General features: G+C 44.5%; 1 protein-coding gene across 1 annotated transcript in view; it reads left to right on the top strand.

Moving 5' to 3' along the window:
* The window catches only part of LOC308365539 (guanylate-binding protein 6-like), a gene marked incomplete at both ends in the record, with an annotated part of 34,642 nt that extends 17,447 nt beyond the window's left edge, over positions 1 to 17,195 (top strand). Inside the window, 4 exons of the mRNA XM_080839006.1 lie at positions 11,039 to 11,319; positions 11,512 to 11,553; positions 15,382 to 15,594; positions 17,190 to 17,195. Coding sequence (XP_080695132.1) covers positions 11,039 to 11,319; positions 11,512 to 11,553; positions 15,382 to 15,594; positions 17,190 to 17,195 — 542 coding nt within the window. The remainder of the gene's footprint in view (positions 1 to 11,038; positions 11,320 to 11,511; positions 11,554 to 15,381; positions 15,595 to 17,189) is intronic.
* Between the last annotated feature and the right edge of the window lie 3,951 nt (positions 17,196 to 21,146).

The following is a 21,146-nucleotide window of genomic DNA, read 5'->3' as shown; positions in this document are numbered from 1 at the left end:
ATAGAATTTTGAGTATCCTTAATGAGATTATCAAACATATTTGATTTGTTGTCACATGTTGAAATTTTTCTGGCCAAATTACTACCAACACCCACAAAATAATTGTTAACCCTTTCGTGCATGATGTTAATTAAATTAACAGTTAATTAAACTTCATTTTGTTTCGCATTATCATAGTAATATTCTCCAAACCACATAGGGTAACAATATGTATAATCTTGTATTTGGAATGTTAACTGTGTAATGACATCATTAAGTCAAGATGGCTGACGGTGCTGAACATGTGCTGAATACTCCAGGCATATCTGTTAAAAACTTCTACCCAAGAAGGCCAAATCAGTCCCAAAAAAACATTAGCATGTAGGGGAAAGTGTGTTGAACAAATATGTGTTAAAAAAATGAAATTTGATGCAAAATATAGTTTGTACACCCTAAAACCAACTGTCCACGTATGTGGACGTCATGCATCAGAGGTATCGGATGATATTAAATCTAATTATATAACCTGCTATTATTATTATTATTATTTTTTTTTTATTTCAAGTTTAGGTTCATTTTGAGTAAGAAAATCAATCCCAAAAAAATCTAGACAATTATTTTCATAATTCATGCATGAAAGGGTTAAACTCTTCAGCAATGTTTTGTAGACTATCCACTGTGTCACCAGAGCTATTTAGGAAACAACTTGGGAATTCTATTCTATTATGTTTATTTCCAAATAATATGATTGATAACTTTCCAAGTCTTTTGAATATTGTTTTTACTATCCTCTAATAGTTTATTATAGTGCTCCTTCCTCTGTCTTCTCATAATAGAAGTCAATATATTCTTGTACTGCTTATACTTTTTTTCACTTTCGCTGGTTCTCATTCTCATCTGAGTGCGGGTGCAGGTGATCGCTGAGGCTGGTGTGAATGATGAAACCTAACGTGAGGGTGAATGTGATGGAAGTGCTTACGGACGCAGGTGTGCATGATTAAACTGAAGTGACTATGAACACGGTGCAGGTGACTGAGGCTAGAGAATGAGACAGGTGTAGGTGATAATCGGAGTGCTGCTGGTGACTGACGTGACCTAACGTGACTGTGACTGTGCAGTTTGGGAGAGTGAGCGAGCTGAAAGGGGCGTAGTCGGAGCAGATTTCCGCGGGGACCTGACAGCTTTACTCCTTAAATTCTATATTTAACACCACATCCTGAAATATATGTACATATTTTAGTTGGAAGCATTACTGTCATGGCCTCACTTTAAAGTCACTTTAAGTAAAAACTGGCACAACTCACCCCACTCTCCCCTACTGATCACCGCCCGGAATATCCCCGACAATATCTATGTTACTGTAGCCTTTCAATCTATTTTCCTTATCCACTGGATAGTGACAGTGTAGCTTCACGTCTCCCCTGTTCAATCTAGACACTTGACTGCTCCGTTGCTAGGTAAACCAATCAGAAGGCAACCACAGAAGTCTTGTGCACTTTTCTCTGCGGCTTGTCCATAAGGGCGATTGGGGCGACGCACCCAAAAAAGAAAAAAGAATCCTAAATGTAAATGTAAATGTCATATTTTTTTTCTGTGGGATCCTACCACTAGACTGTCTGATATTCCTTTAAATGTCATTGTTCAATCAGGTAACAGCCAGGTAGTCAAGGCAAAAGTGCTTCAAATGGCCCGCCCCAGGCCTCTCCCATTGACTCCCATTTTAAATACATTTTAACAAAACAGAGCTCTCAATGCATTCTCTATGGCTCGCCCCTCCATGTCGTGTCATAAGTAATGGATGTAAAAGCCTATGGTAAAAGCCAATAAGGACTTCACACAGATTCGACAGAGACATGTCAAGATGGCACCTGTTCAGTACAACAACTCCATCCGCTCTTTGACAGGAACTTCTTTTTAGTAAGCGTACTAATGAAGATACATTGACCAAAAAAACGATTAGGACTTCAATTAATGTGGAGCCACATCATGTTTGCTTATTAAGGCTCCTGAATGTAACTTTCTTCCATAGCGTTCCACCTGTAACTTGCAACTCTAGCTATGTAGAAAGAGGGGACATATTACTGTTGGTTGCTGCCAATAGTGGACAAAAAGGTGTTGCTGCATGAGTAAATCGTCTAACTTAATGTAACTACTGAATGGGCCGCCTAAATTATTATCAAGAAAAGTCTATAACCATCTCCACTGTTTTCAGAGCATTTAGCTCCAGGTTGTTCTGACCACACTAGGTCACCAGATGGTCAATCTCTCACCTGTAAGCAGACTCGTCCCCACCAGAGCGAACTTAAGGAGTTTGACGGACTGGTGACTGGAGGTGCAGCTGTTGGTATACAGGGAGAAGAGTAGAGGGGAAAGAACGCAGCCCTGAGGGGAACCTGTGCTTATGTTCTGGGAGTCAGAGACCTGCTTCCCCAGCCTCACCTGTTGCCTCCTGTCAGACAGGAAGTCTGGCACGCTCAGCTGGGAGAGCTTGCCGTGAAGCAGAGCTGGGATGATTGTATTGAAGGCAGAGCTGAAGTCCACAAACAGGATCCTGGCGTAGGTTCCTGAGTAGTCCAGGTGCTGGAGGATGAAGTGGAGGGCCATGTTAACTGCATCGTCTACAGACCTGTTGGCTCTGTAGGCAAACTGCAGGGGGTCCAGTAGGGGGTCAGTGATGACTTTGAGGTGAACCAGCACAAGGCGCTCAAATGCCTTCATAACCACAGAGGTCAGGGCGACAGGTCTGTAATAATTGAGTCCGGTGATCTTAGGTTTTTTGGAGACAGGAATGATGGTGGAGGTCTTGAAGCAGGCTGGAACGTGGCATGTCTCCAGTGAGGTGTTGAAAATGTCTGTGAACACAGGAGACAGCTGATCGGCACAGTGCTTCAGGACTGATGGATGACAGAGTCTGCCCCAGCAGCTTTGCGGGGGTTCTGTCTCTTGAATAGTCTGTTAACTAAATATTCCAGGTCAAGAGAACAGTGCTGTTGAATCACTGTCACGTCATTGCACCAGCCAAAGTTAATATAGAAACAGATTACTCCACCTTTCGTCTTTCCGGAGAGTTCCGTGTGGCGGTCCGCTTTGTGGAGTTGGAAGCCAACTTCAGCGCAGAGTCCGGTATCTTTGTTCTAACCAACAAGTAGCTGGAGTTCATCCAATTTGTTTCCCAGTGGCCGCACATTGGAGAGGAATATCCCTGGTAGCGGTGTGCGAATTCCCCGCCGGCGGAGACGCACAAGCCCTCCAGCACGTTTACCTCTCCTCCGTCGCTTCGCTGTATGTATCACGGTGAGGGCACCTTTGACCAGAATGTGCAATATTTAGACGGATGAGGCGATGAAAGTCGGAAATAAGTTCTCAGGAGTTGAAAGAGCTCCCGGTTTTAAGACAAAATACTGAATTTACTAACAAAACAAGACAAAACATTTCTCACCAACACACAAAGGCAGCCGTCCGTGGCGCCATCGGAAGATCAAGCTGGTATGACTCCTCCATATCTTCACAGTATGTATGAAGGTGAGGACACCTTTGACCAGTATATCCAAAAAGCATCCTTGCCAAAGCATCCTGACATACTAGCCAAAGCATCCTAGCATCCTAGCCAAAGCATCATAGCCAAAGCATCCTAGCATCCTATCCAAAGCATCCTAGCCAAAGCATCCAAGCCATAGCATCCTAGCCAAAGCATCCTAGCATCCTAGCCATAGCATCCTAGTCAAAGCATCCTAGCCAAAGCAACCTAGCATCCTAACCAAAGCATCCTAGCATCCTAGCCAAAGCATCCTAGCATCCTAGCCAAAGCATCCAAGCCAAAGCATCCTAGCATCCTAGCCACAGCATCCTAGCATGTTAGCCAAAGCATCCTAACCAAAGCATCCTAGCATCCTAGCCAAAGCATCCTAGCATCCTAGCCAAAGCATCCTAACCAAAGCATCCTAGCATCCTAGCCAAAGCATCCAAGCCAAAGCATCCTAGCATCCTAGCCACAGCATCCTATCATGTTAGCCAAAGCATCCTAACCAAAGCATCCTAGCATCCTAGCCAAAGCATCCTAGCATCCTAGCCAAAGCATCCTAACCAAATTATCCTAGCATCCTAGCCAAAGCATCCTAGCCAAAGCATCCTAGCATCCTAGCCACAGCATCCTAGCATGTTAGCCATAGAATTCTAGCATCCTAGCCAAAGCATCCTAACCAAAGCATCCTAGCATCCTAGCTGTTGTGTATGTTCCTATTACTATATACACACACATTCAACATTTAAGAACACGGCACAGACACATAGTTCTAGTTAACTTGAGCGTGTCGCTCTCTTTACTTCAATCATCAGGCAGGCAGGTGAATCTCATTACATAGCCAGGCGCAGGTGCGTTGTAACCATACAGGGTGCAATACGTCACACACATCATATGCAATCACATACATAACACTCCTCCCTTTCAGCATTGATGTTCTTATTTAAACTAAGGAGGGGTATAGCACTTAACTACATCTGAACAACATAATTACCGGTCCTTAATCTTGTGGACTGTATCTCTCTGGTGGTTTACGAACTCTGTCCGGGTAACGCTTAGCAGGCATCTCAGTCACATTTTCAGCAGGCTCTTGGACTACAGGTGGGCCTACTGCATCTGCCTGGTTTTCAGGGGTGTGGCTGTTGTCAGGGACTTGATCTTTGAACGCAAGTCCATCCCAGCTAGGGGTAGGCTCAAAGTCCTTGCCTGTCTGCTCAGCTGCATCCAACAGCTGATCAACATGTCTACACCAGACCACGTCCTGGCCGACGCTGACGGTGTAGGTCAACAACCCAGTCTGTGATGCGATGGTACCTGGTTGCCATTTCTGACTATTGTTGCGGTAGTCTCTGGCCAGCACATTCTGTCCAACACGGAAGGTGCGCAAAGACCGCCTTTTTGAAGGTAAGGCAGCACCAGACTGCTTTCGCTGTACATGATGTTGTAGGTTGGGTTTCAGTAAGTCCAAACGTGATCTCAGTCGACGTCCTAGAAAGAGCATCGCTGGGGTCTGTCCAGTTGTGGCATGAGTGCTGTTTCGATACGCCAACAGGAAGTTCGCAATCTTATGCTGAATCGATCCACCGTCTTTGTCCATGGCCTTAATGGACTGCTTAAAAGTCTGAATGAAGCGTTCAGCTTGTCCATTAGATGCAGGGTGATATGGCACAATAGTGGTGTGTTGTATGCCATTCTTTCCGACAAAGCGCTGGAATTCTGCAGAAGTGAAAGGCGTTCCATTATCACTGACTATCTGATGTGGAAGACCTGTGCGTGAAAACAGGGTTCTTAAGAGGTCAACAGTCTTTGCAGAGGTTGCAGTCTTTGTACAGAAAACCTCTGGCCACTTCGAATGTGCATCAACCACAATCAGGTACATGCGGTCAAGGAAGGGTCCTGCATAATCTATGTGCAACCGCTGCCAAGGCTTGGTAGGCCACTCCCACACATGTAATGGTGCTGATGCTGGTGACTTTTGGGTCTGTTGACACCCGTTGCATGTCTTGGCCAGTGCCTCCACCTGTGCATCGATTCCAGGCCACCACACAAAGCTTCTAGCCAGACACTTCATTTTCACTACGCCTAAGTGTCCCTCATGCAGTACAGCCAGGACCCGGGAACGCAGGTTTGGCGGAACGACCACCCTCGCTCCCCACAAGATGCATCCCTGGTCCACTGCAAGTTGGTCACGTCGACTGGAATAACCTGGTAATGATGTATCACCCTCGTGTGGCCAGCCGTTCAGCGTCATGTCGAACACTCTGGAGAGGATAGGGTCACGGCCTGTGTCACGTGCAATCTCCTGGCTTGTTACAGGTCCTAGCTCCACCTGCGCCATGTGGAACATGTCCACCAATTCTTTGGCTCTCTCTGGGGGCTGGGACTGAAGAGGTAGTCGGGAAAGCCCATCAGCATTCCCGTGCTGGTTAGTGCCCTTGTACTCAATGCTGTAGGTATGTGCACCCAAAAACAAAGCCCACCGCTGGATACGTGCAGCAGCCATGACGGGGACTCCTTTATCTGGATTGAAAATGGACACAAGAGGTTTATGGTCTGTGAGAAGGGTAAAGTGTTTGCCGTACAAATACTGATTAAACTTTTTCACCCCCCAGACTAGACTAAGAGCTTCTCTATCAATTTGTGCATAGTTGCGTTCTGCTGCATTCAAAGATCTTGAAGCAAATGCTATTGGTCGCTCTGCTCCATCAGCGAACCTGTGAGATAGTACTGCCCCAATCCCGTATGGGGAAGCATCACATGCCAATTTAAGTGGCAACTGGGGGTCAAAGTGTGTAAGTACATTGTCAGATATCACTAACTGCTTTGCCTGTTTGAAGGCATCTTCACATTCTTTTGACCAGTGCCATCTAGTGCCATTTTGGAGCAACCCATGCAGTGGGTGAAGCACTGATGATAGATTGGGGAGAAATTTCCTGTAATAGTTTACCAAGCCCAAGAAAGAGCGCAGTTGAGTAATGCTCTGTGGTGGTGGTGCCTTCAAAACTGCATCAACTTTGTCCTTGCACTTGTGTAGACCATGTTTATCAATTTTATGACCACAGTACTTGATAGAATCCTGGAAAAACTCACACTTCGATTTGTTGGCCCTTAATCCAAAATCTTCTAATCTCTTCAGAACTTTTTCCAGATTTTCAAGATGTGCATCGTCATTGGCTCCTGTTATCACTATGTCATCAAGATAGCACTGTGTGCTTGGTATGCCTTGTAGGACTTGTTCCATTGCCCTCTGCCATATAGCTGGAGCAGAAGCTATGCTGAACACCAGGCGGTTGTACTGATAAAGGCCCTTCATGGTATTGATCGTGAGGTACTTTTTGGAAGACTCATCCATCTCCATCTGTAGATACGCCTGTGCCAGATCAATCTTGGAAAACCGCTTACCTTGACCCAATGCTGCAAAGATGTCATCGATATGTGGCAAGGGGTATTGCTCAGCTTTCAAGACAGGATTGATGGTTACTTTAAAGTCTCCACAGATGCGTATTGATCCATTCCCCTTTACTACTGGAACAATAGGCGTCGCCCATTCTGACCACTCCACTTTGGATAGAATGCCCGCATTTTCCAAGCTTTCGAGCTCCTTCTCCACTTTGGGGCGAAGGGCATATGGTACCTGGCGAGCCTTGATAAACTTGGGGACTGCATTGTCTTCCAACACAATCTGGCCTTTCATGTGCTTCAACGTCCCAATGCCTTCCTGGAAAACTTCTCCGGTGTTCATCAGTATTTTTCTCAGTCTTTCAGTTGTGGAGCTGCAGCTCTGTTTTGCAGTGTCTGTTTGCATTTCTTTAATTGACTGCCAATCCAGTTGTACTTTACGCAGCCACTCACGTCCAAACAGGGGTGCACCTCCTTTTTCAATAACATACAGCAATAGCACATGCATTTGGTCAGCATACTTAACATTCACTGTGATCACGCCCAGTGGTGTAATCCTCTCCCCAGTATATGTTCTCAGCATCACAGCAGTAGATTTCAATTGCAGGTGTGCAAAGTGCTTCTTGTAGTCTTTGTTAGAGATCACAGACAAGGCGGACCCAGTATCCAACTCCATGTTCAATGTAACCTCCTCCACTTTGGGTGAAACCCAGATTATTCCCCTGTCGGATTTGTTCAATGAACACACATCAAAGTAGGCTAGATCTTGATCAGAGTCTGATTCGCATGTTTCAACATCATGGATCTTTTGATTTTTCCATTTTTGTTGATAACCCTTTTTCTCCTTCACTTTGGTTCTGCACATTTTCGCTATGTGGCCTGTTCTCTGACACTGCCTGCATTCTTTCTCTTTAAACCAACAATCATCTGGAGTGTGTGAATTCTTTCCACAGCGAAAACATGGCCTAATTCTCTGTGGCCTCCACTCCATTTTCTGTACGTGATGCTCTTGCCCCATCTGCTCTCGCAATTCCACCGTGTCTTTTGCAGCAGTTTCCATGGAAGATGCTATTTCTATGGCACGTTGGAATGTCAGATCTCTCTCAGTCAACAGTCTTTTTTGTATGTTTTCTCTGTCTAATCCACACACAAACCTATCCCGCAGAGTCTCTGCTAAATTACCCCCAAATTCGCAATGTTCAGACAGTTTCCTAAGCTCCGCTACAAAGACAGCAATCGATTCTGTTTTTAGCTGATTACGTTTATGGAACCTAAAACGTTCAGCAATGAGAAGTGGTCTCGGATTCAGATGTTCTTGTAAGACACGTACTATCTCTCCGTAAGACTTTTCTGCTGGTTTAATGGGCGCTAAGAGGCTACGCAACAATGTATACGTTGTAGCTCCCATTGCACACAAAAGGACAGATACTCTTTTACCTTCGGCAATGTCGTTGGCTACACAATACTGATCTAACCTTTCGATGTACGTTGCCCAATCCTCCGATGAGCTGTCGAAACCGTCCAATTTCCCGATTGCTCCTGCCATCCTTGGTTTATATTCCGCTTCGTTTAGTTCCTCCTCAGACATTCATTCCAGTGTTTGTTAACTAGTTTCCTCCAGCAATCCGTTCGGAATCGACGAACTTCTCCCAACTATCGTTTCAGATCCTCGTAAAGTTTCCCTTCTCCCGAGTGTGCATCTCTTTGACCTCGTCGCCAATTGTTGTGTATGTTCCTATTACTATATACACACACATTCAACATTTAAGAACACGGCACAGACACATAGTTCTAGTTAACTTGAGCGTGTCGCTCTCTTTACTTCAATCATCAGGCAGGCAGGTGAATCTCATTACATAGCCAGGCGCAGGTGCGTTGTAACCATACAGGGTGCAATACGTCACACACATCATATGCAATCACATACATAACACTAGCCAAAGCATCCAAGCCAAAGCATCCTAGCATCCTAGCCACAGCATCCTAGCATGTTAGCCAAAGCATCCTAGCATCCTAACCAAAGCATCCTAGCATCCTAGCCAAAGCATCCAAGCCAAAGCATCCTAGCATCCTAGCCACAGCATCCTAGCATGTTAGCCATAGCATTCTAGCATCCTAGCCAAAGCATCCTAGCATCCTAGTCAAAGCATCCTAGCATCCTAGTCAAAGCATCCTATCATGTTAGCCATAGCATCCTGGCATCCTAGTCAAAGCATCCAAGCCAAAGCATCCTAGCATCCTAGTCAAAGCATCCTATCATGTTAGCCATAGCATCCTGGCATCCTAGTCAAAGCATCCAAGCCAAAGCATCCTAGCATCCTATTCAAAGCATCCTAGCCAAAGCATCCTAGCATCCTAGCCAAAGCATCCTAGCATATTAGCCATAGCATCCTAGCATCCTAGCCATAGCACATAGCCAAAGCATCCAAGCCATAGCATACTAGCATCCTAGTATATCCAAAAAGCATCCTAGCCAAAGCATCCTGGCATACTAGCCAAAGCATCCTAGCATCCTAGCCAAAGCATCCTAGCATCCTAGCCAAAGCATACTAGCATCCAAGCCATAGCATCCTTGCATCCTAGCCATAGCATCCTAGCATCCTAGCCAAAGCATCCAAGCCATAGCATCCTAGCCATAGCATCCTAGCCAAAGCATCCTAGTCAAAGTATCCTGTCATCCTAGTCAAAGCATCCTAGCATGTTAGCCATAGCATCCTGTCATCCTAGTCAAAGCATCCTAGCATCCTATTAAAAGCATCCTAGCATCCTAGCCAAAGCATCCTAGCCAAAGCATCCTAACCAAAGCATCATAGCATCCTATCCAAAGCATCCTAGCATCCTAGCCAAAGCATCATAGCCAAAGCATTCTAGCATCCTAGCCATAGCATCCTAGCCAAAGCATCATAGCCAAAGCATCCTAGCATCCTAGCCAAAGCATCCTAGCCAAAGCTTCCTGGCCAAAGCATCCTAGCATCCTAGCCAAAGCATCCTAGCATCCTAGCCAAAGCATCATAGCCAAAGCATCCTAGCATCCTATCCAAAGCATCCTAGCCAAAGCATCATAGCCAAAGCATCATAGCCAAAGCTTCCTAGCATCCTAGCCAAAGCATCCTAGCATCCTAGCCAAAGCATCCTAGCCAAAGCACCCTAGCATCCTAGCCAAAGCATACTAGCCAAAGCATCCTAGCATCATAGCATTCTAGCATCATAGCATCCTAGCCAAAGCATCCTAGTCAAAGTAAATCGCTTGCCCCTTACAATCTTACACTGACTGTAACACCATCCTCCTTAAAGTACTAAGACTATAGATAGATAAATCAGATACGAATAACATTAAACTACTGATACTAATAACATAGGTGAATCATACCAGTAAAATACCGATAGGTTACTTATAACATATAGGAATCATACCAGTTTAAATAGCAGGGTATTCTGATGCCCTGGGCTATTACCGGTATACCGAGCAACACTAGATGGGTTAATTATGGTTAGCTGGAGTGTAAAGTGTGTGTATTAGTTAGGGTCAGCTGGTCTGAGAGGTCAGTGATTTTTGAGATAAGGGACAAACCAGGTTTTGATTTTCCCAAAAAATATTTGGATAACTTCCAAAATATATGATTACATTTATGTCAAATGGAGACCTTCAGATTTAACAGAGACATTTCCAAGCATTAAAAATACACATCTACATTGGAAATGTGTTAATCTTTGAACAAATATCCTTCAAGGAATGAAACAGATACCATTTTTATTTTTTGAACTATAAAAAATATATCTGAAGGAGTTGACACACTGGAGCTGGTCTGTAATGTGTGTGTGTGTTAGTTAAGGATAACTGGTCTGTAATGTGTGTGTGTTAGTTATGGTTAGCTGGTCTGTAATGTGTGTGTGTGTTAGTTAAGGATAACTGGTCTGTAATGTGTGTGTGTTGGTTATGGTTAGCTGGTCTGTAATGTGTGTGTGCGTGTTAGTAAGGGTTAGCTGGTCTGTAATGTGTGTTTGTGTGTGTGTGTTAGTTATGGTTAGCTGGGCTGTAATGTGTGTTTGTGTTAGTAAGGGGTTAGCTGGTCTGTAATATGTGTGTGTTAGTTAGGGTTAACTGGTCTGTAATATGTGTGTGTGTGTGTTGTCCTGCAGTGCTGGGCAACCTGGCAGTGACGTATGTGGAGGCGATCCGCAGTGGCAAGGTGCCGTGTCTGGATAGCGCAGTGGAGTCGCTGGCGATGATCCAGAACAGCCGTGCCATCACAGAGGCTCTGCAGTTCTACCGGAAAGAGATGGAGCGCTGGGTGCGTTTACCCTCCGAGACACAGGAGGCGCTGTCTAAGATCCACGCTGCTGCAGAGAAACAGACCGTCGACATCTTCTTCAGAGGCTCCTTTAACGACCATGAACACAAGTACCAGAAGCAGCTCATGGTAACACACACTCACGCACACACACACACTCACAGCACTTGAAAGCAGAGCTACAGAGTGAATCGTGACTAGCAGAAAGAGAGCTGGCAGTAGTCTGACACGGTAAACAGTTCAAAACGCCAGGAAATAATAAAGCCTCACATTAGTATTTCCTTTGGTCTCAGCATTGATATTTTTGACCCTTTTGTGTAGATGCCAGCAAAAGAGATCCGTAGTTTTTTCAACAACCAGAGAGTAAGCTATCAAGAAGCCCAGGTCGTTGTTAGTTAGCTAGTAGGCTAACTACGCACACAGTGCAAACCATCGCCACAACACGTGGAAGAAACAAGAGAAATCGAACAATTTCTGCAATCATTCAGATATTCATTGCTTTATAAACAGTCCTTTTAAAGACTTACTCCTTCCTGAACTTGCAGTAAGTCTATTCGTAGCCTACCCTAAGGAGTAATTTGCTTCACAGTCTTTTTAAAAAGCTTGTGGGCTCGAGAGCTAGCTTTCTAGCTAGCTACCTTATTCCAACTGCAGCTAGCCCTTTTCTCCTAACACCTACCTTTATATGTTTTGATCATCCACCGTGTTGCAACAAAAAAACATTTGTGAACAGTTCGTTTTGGAACCATTGCCTAGCATAGCCTTATCCGTGTGCAAGTCGTTTACAGCCACACATAAAAACACACTCCCAAGACCACGCCGTTGAAATTAGAACTTTATTTACTTCACACACACTATCAGCAAACAAACACAACTATGGACAAGTGTCTGATTAGTAAAAGTCAGGCAACCAATGCACCAGTTGCGAAGAAGCCAAAGCTTCGCAAATATGAAGGGAGCTATTTGCATTTGGTTTCACCGTCAGTGGTATGTCTGAGCAACGTCCTCAGTGTGTTTTGTGTGCCGAGGTGCTGGCAAATACAGCATGAAGCCATGCAAATTAAAAAGGCACCTCGACACATAACACCCTGACCTAAAAGAGAAGCCTGTGGAAGAAGCCCGGCAACAACAGACCACCATCTCCAAGCATAGCACTGTCTTAAAGCAGTGTCTGGTGGCATCGTATGTAGTTGCTCATAGAATTGCTTAGCTTGGCAAACCCCATACAATTGCCAAAAGACTGATTTTGCCTGCCGCGCAAGACGTGTAGAATAATGATAGGAGAGAGTGCTATTTGCTCAGGGATTGAACCAATTGCAGGATGTTGTTGAGAGTTGCTATTTATTTCACACAAAAGGAGATGGAGGTAAAAGGGTTAAGACTTCAAAGCTATAAAATGTTTCTCTGTCCCTACATCCCCTACCCCTGTAACAGTAACCCTATTGCCACAGTAATCTGGTCTTGTCTGTATCATGTATTTACCACCAGATGTATGTACACATATGTCCAGTGACCAAATGCTGGCTGTGTATTGCCCCTGTTGCTTCCTTTCCCCTTCTGCCACACTAACCTTCCCCTTCCCCCCTTCCCCCCGTCCCACCTTCCTGTCTCCACCCGGCCGACCTCAAGCAGATGGGTCCCCCCTTATGTGCCGTGGTTCTGCTCAAGGTTTCTTCCTGCCTAACAGGGAGTTTTTTCTTGCCCCTGTTGCCGTTGTGCATGCACTAAGGGGGTTCAGGCTCTGGGCTCTGTTAAGCGCCGAGAGGCAATTGTATTGTTATGGCGCTATACAAATAAAATGGAATTGAATTGAATTAAAAGGTATCTCTCACTCTAAAGGCAGAAAAAACTGAAAGCAAAAACACGGATGGTTACTTGAAGCACTCTTCCAAAAGCGTCTTGAGAACCGCAGCACAACACCAACCCGAAACTATAGCTATAGCTAGAGGCATCTGAGTGCAAAAGAGGGCTACGCGTCCTGCGCACAGACTTTCAAAGACAAAGTGCTTGAGAGCACTAACTACAACCATGACACAAAAACAATCTAACGACCCGATGAGGGCCAGATAAACTAGCCAGGTATTTATACCCTGGCTAACTGGCAAGCAGTGTGTAATTACAAACAGGTGAGTGACACACAATGGGCAATAGGTGAATGACACAAGTCAAAACAAATGCACATGTGTGCAAAAACAATCATTTCTTGTGTCCTTGGGCCAGCAGAGGCAATGAGGTGCACACCTGGATGCATCTGGTGGAGGCAGCCGTTTTAACACCTACATACATGTACGTATATGTCTATGATCATCGCTCCTAGATGCTCACTGTTCTTGTGCTCCTAGAGCTCATTCACTTTGAAATACTGAAAAGAAATCTAAACTATCGAAATAGTGCATCTTTAACTACTAATATTTGGCTATACTTGACATGCTGGGTTTCCTGAGGCATGCCTGGAAACCCAGCATGGGGTGAGCAAATGGCCAGTGACCCTCACTGTTTACGACTCCACACAATGAGGTGCTTCTCAGCCCCCCTCTAGCGTATATAAGGCCAACCCTCCTCTGGCCATTTTGTGGGTGAAGAGCAGAGCTGGAGAGAGGAGCATCAAGGAGTTCGTTGGACAATCAAATCATTCAGAGCGATCATTCATTTGCCTTGCGTCGATAAGATTGTGAGTGTTCTGTTGTCATAAGTGGGTTTTAGTGGCGGGTCTTAATATCAGTGCATATCATATATGTAAGTCATTTAGTGTAGTTATCATGTCAACTGTGTAAGTTGTATTTCACTCTTGTCAGTTCAATCAGTTTCTTTTGTTATGGAGATATGGAATGTTCACCGTTACGCCGCACGGTGTGAAAGGAACATATCCGCATCATAGTAATCATAGTATACTAACATCCATTGTGTATACTATATTCATTCTTGTATATATAATTCTTAATATCTGTACGTCTTGTGATTCATGTCATTCATAGAAACCACGGGTCAACTTCCTTGGATATAAGTTGCTTACAACGATAATTATATTCATGGATTAATATCAGTTCACGGATTCTATCAGTTAGTTCACGGTCTTCAATCATTCACTGTCATCCAGTTGTATACAATTCCCTTACAAGGATAATTGTATTCACTGGCATTATTCAATCATCAGCAACGTTCAAGTCATGTCTCCTGTGTGTGTGTGGAAATAAATCATTGGAACTTTGGTATCATCAATTCATGTTCTAACCGGACAGACCTGTGGCGATTAATCACTCACTTTTCAGTAATCAGTCATACAGTCCTTTTTGGGATTCAATCAATATCCCCTATTTTATAGTAGGTCTTTGGCGATTGTAGTCTAAGTATCGAGATTCTAAGGGCCTCATTTACTAACAGGATTACGCCCATATCAGGCGTAAAATAGCGGGTGTAAACATACAACTGTATTTACAAAGGAGGCGCATTTGAGTAGAAGAGCAGATTACCGCTGCTGGGAGGGTATAGGGAAATAGGATGTGTCCGTCTTATAACCTTGGCTGTAGTCCATATAGACACAATAACGTGATTGGCTGAAATTAGAAGAGCTCTGATAGGCTGCAGAGAATATCTTTTAGAAAAAATGCATTTGTGAAACTACGTGCGCTAGGAAAGTTCCAAAAATCCACACCAACCAATGCAGGGATTTGTAACTCGTGTTCGTCAGGTTGCAAACAAATGTCATGGTGTAATTTATTTTTGAATCACAAAATACATTTGTGAAACATGAAATACATTTGTGAATCGCGTTTCGTTGGTTTGAATCGCGTTTCGATGGTTTGTGAATTATGAAACTAATCTAACTCCATACACACACTCATACACATGCTATCAGACTCAGGCATTCTCTGTGTCTCCACAGAGGAGTGTGTTGAAGGAGTACTAGGAGTGGTGTGGGCGTAATGTTGAGGAGTCACGAAGTGTGTGTGTGTGGGTGCGTGTGCGTGTGCGTGTGCGTGTGCGTGTGTGTGTGTTTGCGTGTGTGTGTGTATATCTGTGTGTGTGTGTGTGTGTGTGTGTGTGTGTCTCCATAGGGGAGTGTGTTGAAGGAGTATGAGGAGTGGTGTGGGCGTAACGTGGAGGAGTCACGGCGTGTGTGTGTGTTTGTATCTGTGTGTGTGTGTGTGTATCTGTCTGTGTGTGTGTGTGTGTGTGTGTGTGTCTCCATAGGGGAGTGTGTTGAAGGAGTACGAGGAGTGGTGTGGGCGTAACGTTGAAGAGTCGCGGCGTGTGTGTCGAGCAGTCATCTCCCGTGTGTTCGCGCCCCTGGAGGAGGCTGTGTCGGGGGGGTCCTTCATGAAGCCGGGGGGGTATAAGGACTACCAAACTGCACTGGCCAACGCCATTCGCCTCTACAGACAAGAGAAGGGCAAAGGACTCCTGGTAGGAACAGTGAATGTGTGATTATGTGTGTGTGTGTGTGTGTGTGTGTGTGGTTATGTGTGTGTGTATGTTTGTGATTATGTGGTTTTGTGTGTGTGTGTGTGTGTGTGTGTGTGTGTGCGTGTGTGTGTGTGTGTCAGTGAGAGTGTGTGGTTTTGTGTGTGTGTGTGTGTCAGTGAGAGTGTGTGGTTATGTTTTTGTGTGTGTGTGTTGTAACGGTTTGACTAGGACTAGGCGACAAATCAACCATTACACAGGAATCAATTAGTCACAATGCACAACATTCAGTGTAGGGCTTAACTGAACCTTTTTTTGTTTAGAACTGAGATGAACTATTGACTTTCAGGATTCAGCAGAACACAGACTCAAGGTTTCATTGCAGTATTATATTCAAAAGCACAATAAACACACAATATCATTCATATACAACACAGTTTTGGTTGGTGCAACAGTCTGTAATGAGGGAGAAAGCATATGAGGGGAATTGATATGTCCAGGGCTGGGTGCAAAAGTTCAGAGTTCAGAGATTTGGTAGTCCATGTCTTTGTCTCTGTATGGGAAACTATTCATAGTATTCTGAAGCACCCACAATCACCAAAATGAAGCCCACAGCAAATACAAACAGGTGGTCACAAAATAAACAAAATAAAGCCCATGGCCCATACAACATGCTCTCACCATGTAATGCAATAAAGCCTCCGGCTCATACAAAACAAAATAACGTCAATGTAACAAAACATTTCATGAAGGCACAACCAAATAAAGCCCACGTCTCATATAATAGAATGTCGGGCAATAAAGACACGCTAGGGTCACCAACAAAGAAGGCAGAGGTTACCCAACCACACCACGTTTAACCATTCATTAAAGGGAAAATATCAGTCCAAAGTCAAGTCCAACTATAAGACACTTCGTCGCTCGGCGTAACAAAAGTATTAGCACCGGGACCGGGTTTCTTGTACTAGTTCCGACAACTTTCAGAGTTGAGTTACCGTAGGCCACTCGGCGAAACATTAAGGGATTTGCGCCGGGGCACGGAAATACTCGCGTTCTCTGTAGAGGTGTCTTCTTAGAGGCGACTGGGTAATACGTTTCCATGAACTGGTCGTGGATATCTCGCTTCTCTCTCTGGTCATGGCAATCGTGTCTCTACCCTTCTCTCTCTGGTCGTGGCAATCGTGTCTCTACCCCTCTCTCTCTGGTCGTGGCAATCGTGTCTCCACCCTGAGTTTGCGGAAGCAGCCGGTATTTTAAAAGATAACCGCGTGTGGTCAATTGGCTGCAGGTGAGTGTCATTGGGGAATGGGCGTGTGTGCAAGATTTGGTGCGTCTCCTATCCAGGAGCGTTACAGTGTGTGTGTCATTGAGAGTGTGTGGTAATGTTTGTGTGTGTGTGTGTGTGTGTGTGTGTGTGTGTCAGTGAGAGTGTGTGGTAATGTTTGTGTGTGTGTGTGTGTCATTGAGAGTGTGTAGTAATGTTTGTGTGTGTGTGTGTGTGTGTGTCAGTGAGAGTGTGTGGTAATGTTTGTGTGTGTGTGTGTGTGTGTCAGTGAGAGTGTGTGGTAATGTTTTTGTGTGTGTGTGTTTGTTCTCAGGTGTAGAGGGGAAAAGATGTTCTCAGATCTAGAAGGGGAACGCTGTGTTTGGGAAGGTGGTAGGCTGATCTTGTGTGTGTGTGTGTGTGTGTGTGTGTGTGTGTGTGTGTGTGTGTGTGTGTGTGTGTGTGTGTGTGTGTGTGTGTGTGTGTGTGTGTTCCCAGAGAGAGGAGGTTCTGACAGACTATCTGAAGGATAAGAGTGCTGTTGGTGAGAGCATCCTGGCCGCTGACCGCTCCCTCACTGAGGCTCAGCAGAGAATGGAAGGTACCAGCAGCAGAACACGCTTTACTACTCCCCTCCTGACTACACTACACTACACTACACTAGTGAAAGTGAAAAGTGAAAGTGACTCTATGGCAGAGGTGGTGTAGACCAGTGGTTCCCAAACTTTTCTGGCTCACGGCACCCCTAAACATATCTCTCTCCATCCACGGCACCCCTATTTAAAAAAAAATTTTGTTACTTTTTTCTCTCAGCATCCCTTGTATCATATTTGTACTTTATGTCATTTGATTTAACCTTGTGATATGTTGAATAGGCTATAACTGCTTTTATTATAGGCATTACATTGAGAAGGTGAGGTTTATCTAATTTCTGTTATATTCAAATGAAACACTCTCTTTAATTCAACTAATTTAATAGAACTTTTGAATAAATAGTGAACAGAATATGAACAGACAACGTCTGTCCCTCTCACAACTATATCACAGCCAAAATACGTATTGGTAATAATCGAGAAATTAGCTGGCAGTAACAAAACATATCAGGAACAAACCTTCAATAGAAAGTTCACAAAAATATAGTTATACTCGTCTCCACAGACAACTTATCAACTTAAGGGGACACATGTGACTGTCTCTGACTGCAGAGTTTGTTAATGGGATTGTGAACAGTGCAACACGGAGGTCATCACCATCAGTGGACTTGTCTATTTGTAGCGCAAATATCCCCCTTAGCCGTAGTTCATTCAGTACAGATTCCATGTCTTCCGACATATAATCAATGCGACGTTTGATCATGTTATCAGGCCCTAGCATTACCTTGCCAATTTTTTTGCAGGCTGGTAATATGAACGATTCTGCTAAGTGTCATTTCAGACACACTCACGGTAGACAGCATACGTTCACTCTGTGTGGTATTCTGTGTTTCAAGTTTTTTGCAATATTCAATGTCTGTTCTGGTGTGCCGGGTGCTTGGTCTCCCACGCCTGGGCACCATGGCTATATTAGCCAACGTCTCCCTGCAGACCAGACAAGCATACTGGTGTGGGGCAAGTTACCTCGCCACACCAAGTGACACCATACTGGAGGTACGAGTCGTTATAATCGTTTCTCTTAGCTGAATTCGAATCCGATGTCTGTTTCTTTGGAGGTGGATGCACTCTCTTTAAAAACGTATCCATCGCGCCTACCTGCACTCCTCCACCTGCTGTCAATACGGAATAACGAACGAAGTCAACGAAAGAACTGTTGACGTTACGCCCTGAATCAACTGTAAACTGTAGCCTATTGTTGTTTGTGCTTCAAATACAATTTGAATTGATAGAATAACAATACAATTAATTTTGAAATTGATATTATGTTTTTTTTATGTCATCAAATGATCAAGCCTTGGGCCATTCCGCGGCACCCCTGAGCATGCGTCACGGCACCCACTTTGAAAACCCCTGGTGTAGACACACACACTCTGAATTCAACCCCTGCGTTTGACCCATCCAGGGAAGTGACACACACAGCACCAAGTGACATACACACACAGTGAAGGGAAGTTAAACTAACCCGGAGCAGTGAGCTGCCTTTGGCCGCGCCACACTACACTAAACCACACTACACTACACTACACTACACTACACTACACTACACTACACTACACTACACTACACTACACCTCACTACACTACACTACACTACACTACACTACACTACACCACACCAAACTACACTACACTACACTACACTACACTACACTACACTACACTTCACTACACCACACTACACTACACTACACTACACTACACCACACTACACTATACTACACCTCACTACACTACACTGCACTACACTACACTACACCACACTACACTACACCTCACTACACTACACTACACTACACTACACTACACTGCACTACACTACACTACACTACACTACACTACACTACACTACACTACACTACACTACACCACACTGCACTACACTACACTACACCTCACTACACTACACTACACTACACTACACTACACTACACTACACCACACTACACTACACTACACTACACTACACTACACTACACTACACCTCACTACACTACACTACACCACACTACACTACACTACACTACACTACACCTCACTACACTACACTACACTACACTACACTACACCTCACTACACTACTCCCCTCCACACTACACCACACCACACTACACTACACTACACCTCACTACACTACACTACACTACACCACACCACACTACACTACACTACTCCCCTCAACGAAACTACACTATACTACACTACACTACACTACACTACACTACACCACACCACACTACACCACACTACACTACACTACACTACACTACACTACACTACACTACTCCCCTCCACACTACACTACTCCCCTCAACGAAACTACACTATACTACACTACACTACACTACACTACACTACACTACAATACACTACACCACACTACACTACACTACACTACACTACACCACACTACACTACACTACACTACACTACACTACACTACACTACACTTCACTACACAACATCACACCACACTACACTACACTACACCACACTACACTACACTACACCTCACTACACTACACTACACCTCACTACACTACACTACACTACACTACACTACACTACACTACACTACACTAAACCTCACTACACTACACCACACTACACTACACTACACTACACCTCACTACACTACACTATACTACACTACACCACACTACACTACACCTCACTACACTACACTACACTACACTACACTACACTACACCTCACTACACTACACTATACTACACTACACCACACTACACTACACCACACTACACTACACTACACTACACCACACCACACTACACTACACTACACCTCACTACACTACACTATACTACACTACACTACACTACACTACACCACACTACACTACACTACACCTCACTACACTACACTATACTACACTACACTACACTACACTACACCACACTACACTACACTACACTACACCACACTACACTACACTACACTACACTACACTACATTACACCACACTACACTACACCACACTACACTACACTACACCTCACTACACTACACCACACCACACTACACTACACCTCACTACACTATACTACACTACACTACACTACACTATACTACACTACACTACACTATACTACACTACACTACACTATACTACACTACACTACACCACACTACACTACACTACATTACACCACACTACACTACACCACACTACACTACACCACACTACACTACACTACACCTCACTACACTACACTATACTACACTACACTACACTATACTACACTACACTACACCACACCACACTACACTATACTACACTACACTACACTACACTATACTACACTACACTACACCACACTACACTACACTACACTACACCTCACTACACTACACCACACCACACCACACTACACTACACTACACTACACTACACTACACCACACCACACCACACCACACCTCACCTCACCGCACCTCACTACACTGCACTACACTGCTCTACACTACACTACACCACACCACACCACACCACACCACACCACACCACACTACACTACACTACACCTCACCACACCACACCACACCACACCACACTACACTACACTACACCTCACCACACCACACCACACCACGCCACGCCACGCCACGCCACGCCACGCC

The sequence above is a fragment of the Sprattus sprattus genome, assembly GCF_963457725.1.
Source record: "Sprattus sprattus genome assembly, chromosome: 5".
Lineage (NCBI taxonomy): Eukaryota > Metazoa > Chordata > Actinopteri > Clupeiformes > Clupeidae > Sprattus > Sprattus sprattus.
Note: the sequence above shows the minus strand (reverse complement) of the source record. Positions and strands in the feature narration are given on the sequence as shown.